General features: G+C 40.0%; 1 protein-coding gene across 3 annotated transcripts; it reads right to left on the reverse strand.

Moving 5' to 3' along the window:
- Positions 1–27: 27 nt before the first annotated feature.
- Positions 28–5639, reverse strand: LOC137588152 (catechol O-methyltransferase domain-containing protein 1-like). Of its 3 annotated transcripts, none has more exons than XM_068305025.1 (7): positions 5550–5639; positions 4485–4606; positions 4302–4407; positions 3828–3946; positions 1997–2051; positions 409–542; positions 28–327 (listed from the first exon to the last, which is right to left on the reverse strand). In XM_068305025.1, exons 2-7 carry the CDS (start codon positions 4584–4586, stop codon positions 175–177), a joined length of 669 nt encoding a protein of 222 aa, XP_068161126.1. In that variant the 5' UTR covers positions 4587–4606; positions 5550–5639; the 3' UTR covers positions 28–174. The 3 variants fall into 3 exon arrangements, with proteins under 3 accessions (XP_068161126.1, XP_068161124.1, XP_068161127.1); XM_068305023.1 differs by lacking the exon at positions 5550–5639 and adding an exon at positions 5141–5297; XM_068305026.1 differs by lacking the exon at positions 5550–5639 and adding an exon at positions 5026–5170.
- Between the last annotated feature and the right edge of the window lie 1831 nt (positions 5640–7470).

Genomic DNA, 7470 nt, shown 5'->3' on the forward strand with positions numbered 1-7470 from the left:
ATTAAATGATGCACTACTACACCAAATGCATGAATTGTTTTATTTAAACAAATAGTCACTATTTCGAATGTTATTGGAACCTGTAATTCAGGTTGTACATTATTTAAAGCGATCTGTGGTAATACTTTTGCCTCCTAGTCTCTTAAACAGTTCATGAAGCTACACTCGTCAGCCCTACAGCTTGAATGCCAGCGTGAGCCCGTCTGCCACCATAAGCATGCTCAGGTTGATTCGGATGTCTTTGTGCAGCTTCTTGTTCAGCTTGTCCAGCGCTATGGTGTCTTCGTCATCAGGCGCTGGATCCAGCACCTTCCCGCCCCACAGTACCTGTGAGATCAGACAACAAAGACAAAGGTTCAGCTTCTTTGAAGATCCCACTACGGCAGAATACGTGTCTTGAGCCCTCACATTATCGATGGCAATGATGCCCCCTTTCCTCAACAGCAACAGAGACTTTTCATAGTAGGCGTCAACGTTGACTTTGTCTGCGTCGATGAAGACAAAATCAAATGTTTCTGCCTGTCCATCAGCCAAGAAGTCATCTAAAAATATAAAATTGTTGTTATACATAATATATCAACATTTATCTGGTGGTCAAGTGTTCCCACTATGCAATATAAACAAACCCCATGATTTTGCATGTCTAATGTGGACCTTCCAAGAGGTATCAAGTTGATACCTAATTTTTTAATGATGATTCACATGATTCCTAGATTTAAAGTATTTTCATGACTTCAATTTACGGAGAAGCAAATAATCCTTCCTGAAAACATTTTAAACATCCATCATTTTAAACAAGTGAATATCTAATTTTTGATTAAAATAACCTAAAAATTGCAATGAATATTTTAAATTCAAACTTTGTTAATTTGTTTGTTTTGAAAGCGTAATATCTCTCAAAAAAGAGAACTACAGAGAACTACTATGTAATTTCCCTTGCGGATAAATAAAGTATACTTCTTCTTCTACAGTATAAAAAATCCCGTTACCTCTACGTTCGTGACGTCACGGTTCGACGTCACGCTCGCGCCAGTGTCTCGCGTCGGTTCTGATTGAGTTCGCCTAGCGGAAGTACCGGAAAACGTTTGTGGGCCAAAACCAATTTAGACGGAATTCAACCCAAAGTTTTCAGTGAAAAGTGAATGAATTCCCGGCGGAACGACCGGAACTGGTACAGAATTTTCTTTCTATTAGCTTCCTGCATCTTATTCAATTAGCTAATGCTAGCTGTCGGACAGCTAAATGAACGGGTTTAGCTAACACGTAGCCGTTAGCTAACTTGTTGCTTCATTGCTTACGTGTAATGGAAGGCCTTGTTTTATAGTTCGCTCAAATAACCAATTACCAATACAATACCTTTTTAAATATCAAGTACTTTGTCAGTTTAAGTACATTTTCTGATAACCATTTTTAACATCTATAAAATCACAGCTACAAATTTAAATAATACTAGTAAAAAACCAACATATTTCTAATCTAAATTAATATTAAACTTATAGTTAAAATACTGTAGTTTTACATCACTTTCCCGGATACGTCTGTTAAAATAATCCCACCACTAGATGTCGCACTGGATCACAGCTCGAGAAACCACAGCCGTCCCGTAACACTAACAGAACCCAGTCCACGTCCCGATCCGTCCCAGTTTTTCCATCTTTCCTTTATTATTCACATCAGGAAGATAACGTGGGTCTCAGGATAATACGTGTTTTTGGACTGTAAGAGGGACCTGGATGGAATATGCTCACAGTAGAAGAAGAAGAAGAAGAAGTACACTTTATTAATCCCCGCAGGGAAATTACACAGTAGATAGATGATTTAGATTTTTCTTTTGCTGCTGGACTCCAGATCACCCCCCCCCCCATACACACACCCCCACAAAACAATATGCAGTTACAGAAAGCAGCCGGATGGATTCTTCCATTATTAGTTCAAGGGTTAACATGATTTTCTACTTCCTACCAAACATGGAAGTGAAAGAGATGTATTACTCTACCGAGAGTTTTCAGTGCTGGCTGCAGGCGTAAATCAATTTTATTTTCAACTCCAGCCTGTAAACAAAGAGAAACATGTAAATGTTAATTTTCTCATATTTCAAATCCCATGGGAACATTGGTGTAGAACGGCATTAGCATGTGATGTGCATGCATGTTAGTGTGTATATTTCGTTCTTATCCTCTTTTCATAGCTATCGACATTAACCTGGGTGGAGTTATCTGGACTATGATCAGACATGATACACTGATATCACCTTGAATGTGGCCGATTTGTACTATAGTGTTTGGATGCATTTTGTTGGAGTACCTAGACATGTTGCTTGTGCTCACCTTTTGAATTCCAGTTGCATTTTTTAAACTCTTGAAATTATAGTCTCTTTATTGCAGGGTAAACAAAGGTTCCCACACACTGAACATGCCACTGGTTTGCCTGAGGATGAAGTTGTGTTTGCATGCTGTATTACTGGGCTTGCACTAGGAGGTAGTATGTAAGGGGGGTAGTATTCAAAAAGCTACATTCTGTGTCCAAGACAGTGGCGCAGTGCGCGGACGACCGACACCCGTTTCGGGGGGCGTGGGGGGGCACCCCCCCCTGGGGGAGGCCCCCCGGGAAATGTTTTAGAAAATGGGGTTGTTTTCCTGTATTCTGGTACATTCTGAGGACAAAATCTTCTGTTCAGTTTACCTACAAAAATACACTAAAGTCAACAGTTGAAGCTGAACTATCTTTATTTCTGTCCTACTTTATGCAGGAATGAATTTGAGATTCAACAATAGAAAACTTGCATTCACTATGTGAAGATAGTCATACAAAATATTACTCAATGTTTACTTGTAAGTTTTACTTAGACTAGAAGACATTTGAACTTTGACCACCACCAACACCATTGGTATGCTATAGTTTATTTTTTTTAAATTCAACAACATGATTTTTCATTTCAATTTAAAAAGGCATATAAAATATCAAGCGAGGTGAATACACATTTACACCATCGCTGGTTATTCCTGCCGGTCATAGGGAACAAAAGTCTAAGACTACAAACAAGTATTGATAATATCTTTCATTTACCTTCTGATCGGTCTGTCACCACTCCTCCCCCCTCCCAGCATTCACCATTTGTTTATTAATGAGGACTTTACTGTCACAAACTCTACTATAAAACACTGGATTCTCTTGATCATTTGTCCTCGCCTTGTTGTACACAAATTCGCGGGTTCAGCTTGTAAAAAAACTATTTTGTTTTTCAATGGACGTGAGGAGGTCATGACCCGAGTGCATATTTAATGATCGGGAGCGTTCGGGTCACTTCGGCTATTTCCGTTGGCATGCTACGGCTAAATTCCGTCTGCATGCGGAAACAGCGCCGCGAGCGCCGCACGCTAGCAGAAATAGCGGCGCGAGCGGCGCACACTAGCTGACATAGCGGCGCGAGCACCGCTCGCTAGCGGAAATAGCGGCGCGAGCGCCGCTCGCTAGCGGAAATAGCGAGCGCCCCTAGCGAGCAACAAAGTTTTAGCCTTTTTTCCGTAAAAATAAGAACGCCACTGTGGCTACACAGTTTAAAAACCTTGTAGCCAATCTGGAATTTACTTCGCCTATGGCGAAGTGGCGAATGGCTAGCGCAAGCCCAGTATTAGCAAACCTTTGTTTGTGTTTCACACGCAGACTGAAGAGAACGATGCCAAGCAAAATAATGCATTTGTTACCTGTGGCATATGGAAATCCTCTGCTCTTTACAGCTTAGAATGTGACAGAATTATGAACAAAATAAGGAACCCCATCATAAATCAACAAAATTAAAGAAGAAAAAAACACAGGGATGAACGTACCTCTTTCCAGAAAGGCTTGGCCATGTTGGTGTAGGTTTCGCTGATATCGCATGCAACCAGGACTCCATCATCTGGCAAAGCCAGAGCCATGTTCAGCGTGTTGTATCCTGTGTATACTCCTACAGCAGAGGGAAGCGAAAGGAGCATGATCAACATGATAGCAAATGTCAAACGGACCCTGAAGAGTCATTCTGAATGATATATTAAGTTATTTTCACCTAGGTTTTAGTGGGTATATCATCTACTTACTTTACCTCATATTTTTGACTTCAGCTGCTCATGTAATTGTTTTTTTTTTAACCTACATCATGTTAATATTAGAAAATTTAATGATCACATTGTTGTTTTGTACAACAATGATTTAGTTTTACTCTATATGTGTGTAGTTCTGACCTTGTATTACTGCAACAACTGAACTTAAACAAAAGGACAAATGGACATCTGGATTTGTCGCAGGAGGTTGCGGCCCCTTACCGATCTCTATTGCTTTCTTGGCTTTTATCAGTTTGGCCAGATTGACCATGAACTGTGACTGCTCAGAGGAGACCATCATGCTGTTGTGACAGTATTCCATTGTCATCTGAAAGCAAAGCAAACATGTTTAATGAAGTTGTGCAGATGCACAGTGCAGAATGACAGATCCTCAGACGTCCTTACCATCCTAACTTTTTTGAGGATGGGATGCTCCCTCATGGAGTTATTCAGGACATACTGCAACAGCGGGTTGACCTTTGTGCTGTGACTTTTGCCGATGTTCATTCTGGAAGATTTCTTTTTCCCTGAGGGTGAAAATGAACTGTGAAAAACTTTGACGCTAACACCCAGTTACTACTTGAGACAGCGCCTTTAGTACGTGGTGCTGGTATCAGTTTGGACGGTCTCCTTCCAACTGATGCACTGAGTGGTTCATAAAAAAATGTTCATAAAACGTCAGTCTTTCAAAACACTGAAGGCCGAGGGCTCGATGATATTTATAAAAATCAATTAAGTTGATGAGAAACAAGTTTAGATTTATTGTCCTTGCTCATCTTTAAATTAGATTACATTTAAAAAGAGGATCAACAAACGATAATTTGTGTTATTGTTGTTGTTAATAATAATATAATAATAATAACAATAGTCATAGTCATCTCTTTTGGCTCAAAATAAAAAACCAATATACTAACATAACGGTTTTCATAAAACTAATAATAACTACCTTATGTGATCGAATCTCCGAGCGAGATACTACGTGACTGAAGTCGGTCGCTACAGACTGGATCGTGACGTAACGACGTTCTCAACGGCTGATCTTTTATAAATGAAGAAATTACCTAAGATGTAACCGACGACAAAAACTAGTCCCAGCGTGATGGATCCGACCAGAGCCTCTCTGGAAATGCTCCGAAAACTCATTTTAACCTCCACTCTCACGTAAATAAGATGACGCAAAGTCACGCTCTTCCTCGTTGGATCGGAGCTGTACCGTAAAGACGCTAATAGACGCGTCGGTGCCGTTCGGGGTCAGCGGCGTGTCGTCAGGACGCCTGACTGTACGCGCGAGCACGACCGCTGTCGCGAGACTGCTGGGGATGTTCATCATAAAGAATAAACTGAAAAACAATGACGTTTCAAATGATAGGGCTGGTGACGTAAAACCTGTGTTCATAATATCCAACGGAGAGGACAACCGCCCAATAAATTCATTTTAGTGCTGGAACATTTGAAACACGCAAAACTCACCGCAAAGATGTTTTCAACGATTACGGTGTGAGAGCGAAACCGTGACTTACAGAACGAGTCGTGTCACATGACCCGGTCTCATGACAGACGATGAACACGCCCACATGTTTGTGTCACGGCCGGAAGTTTATGACTTTTTTACCAAAAGGCGGTTAGGGTGGGTTTGTGTATATGTGTTTATATGTATATGCATATGTAAAAAAAATTAAATATATAATATTTGTATACAATATACACACATATATATATGAGTTGGTGTAAATATATGCGTGTATATATCAGAATGAGTCTTTATAAATATGTATATATAAATATGTATATGTATATATACATATTTATATGTGTACATACACATATATGTGTGCATATACTGCATGTGTATATATTTTTTATTTTATTTTGTACGTTCAAAGTTATACTGTACAGTATATAGTTATATAGATTTATATATGCCTACTTAATTTAGGACATGGTGTTGTAACATTGTATATGTTTAATGATGGCACATTGATTGCAAGGGTATGAGAGAACATACATCCATCCTTTTTCTTGTAGATGAAACAACTTTAATCATCTTGTCTATGGCTGCTTTACTGCTTTGCGGGTCACGGAGGTTGCTGGAGCCTATCCCCACTGACTACAGGTAAGAGGTGGGCTCATGAAGCGTTGCCACTGCATCACATAGCCACATGAAAGACAAACACTCACGCACACACTCACACCTACGGACACTTTTTATTAGATTATGATCAAACCTCCTAAATTGCATGTTTTATGGAGGTGTGAGGAAGCTGGAGAACCAAGGGAGAACCCACACAGACACGGGATAACATACAAACTGTGTACCAGTGTACATATCTGTAATTTACTTAAACTCAATTTGAAGATGGGGTTTTATTTTAGGAATAAATTGTTTTACATTCCCTGCAAAGAACACAATTGTGGAAGCCACTTTTCTATGTGTGATTGATTATGATATTATAGTATGTTTGCATGCAGCATCTTCATGCTTCTCTACATATCATTTCCAATGCAAAATCTCTCAATCACTGCTGCATTCTTTTTGATTAGGTTGGTTTGGACATCACAAAACATTTGTAGACCGCACTGGTTAATCTGTAAAGCTCTGCTGGGTAAACTCCCAGAATACCTCAACAGTGTTCTTTCTATCTTGTGAAAGAGATTGCTAATCTCAGTGGAACTTCCTGGTTAAATAAGGCATGAATAATTACTAATAATATGTTCATACAGAGGGGGGCAGTGTTGTCAAGCCTGTGAAGCTCACTGACTGATTTTAACCCCAGTGGCTCAGAAGAAATGGTTCAAAGAGACTGATGATTTACAAAGACTTTATGATACTCAGCTGAATCAACACGAGAGGTTCTGTGTGTTTGTTCATGACACACAAAATATATTAAAGCTGCAAAGCCATTTTAAAAACTTGAAATGCGTAAATCATCTTAAAAAAAAACCCTTCAATGAGGTGCTGAAAATTAACCTAGCCAACAGGAGGAAGTTAAATGATTGGTTCAGTTTATTTATTATGTGTTTGTAAGTGTGGATGTTGTGAAAGGGGAACAGCTGATCAGATTCATGAAAGTCTGTCTTCTTGTTTTTGTACTCTCCTGCCAACAGGAGAACAAACATCACCTCAGAGGAGATTAGAATACACTAAACAGTAGGAGATGTTACCCATCCATAGCAACAGACCCAGGGTGTGTGGAGGTGGCAGTGAGTCTGTGCAGGAACTAGTATCCCTCATAGAGAACTAGTTCTGGTGTCTTAATCAGACCTGCTGGTACCTCCTCCACCTGATGGATGGCCTGCTATCTGATGCTCCTCCTCTTTGATCTGCCGCTCCCAGGCAGACCCTGGCCGATGTCCTGCTGCTGCCGCTTCCTGACAGATTCCCAACAGCAGA

Source organism: Antennarius striatus, chromosome 21 (genome assembly GCF_040054535.1).
Source record: "Antennarius striatus isolate MH-2024 chromosome 21, ASM4005453v1, whole genome shotgun sequence".
Lineage (NCBI taxonomy): Eukaryota > Metazoa > Chordata > Actinopteri > Lophiiformes > Antennariidae > Antennarius > Antennarius striatus.

Excerpts from the sequence above, each read along its gene's own strand:
- LOC137588152 (XM_068305023.1), bottom strand. The coding sequence starts at position 5,222 with ATGAGTTTTCGGAGCATTTCCAGAGAGGCTCTGGTCGGATCCATCACG. Across the intron at positions 4,607-5,140 it reads TGTCGTCGGTTACATCTTAG|GGAAAAAGAAATCTTCCAGA; the intron begins GTAATTTCTTCA and ends TTTCACCCTCAG. Across the intron at positions 328-408 it reads GCATCATTGCCATCGATAAT|GTACTGTGGGGCGGGAAGGT; the intron begins GTGAGGGCTCAA and ends CTGATCTCACAG.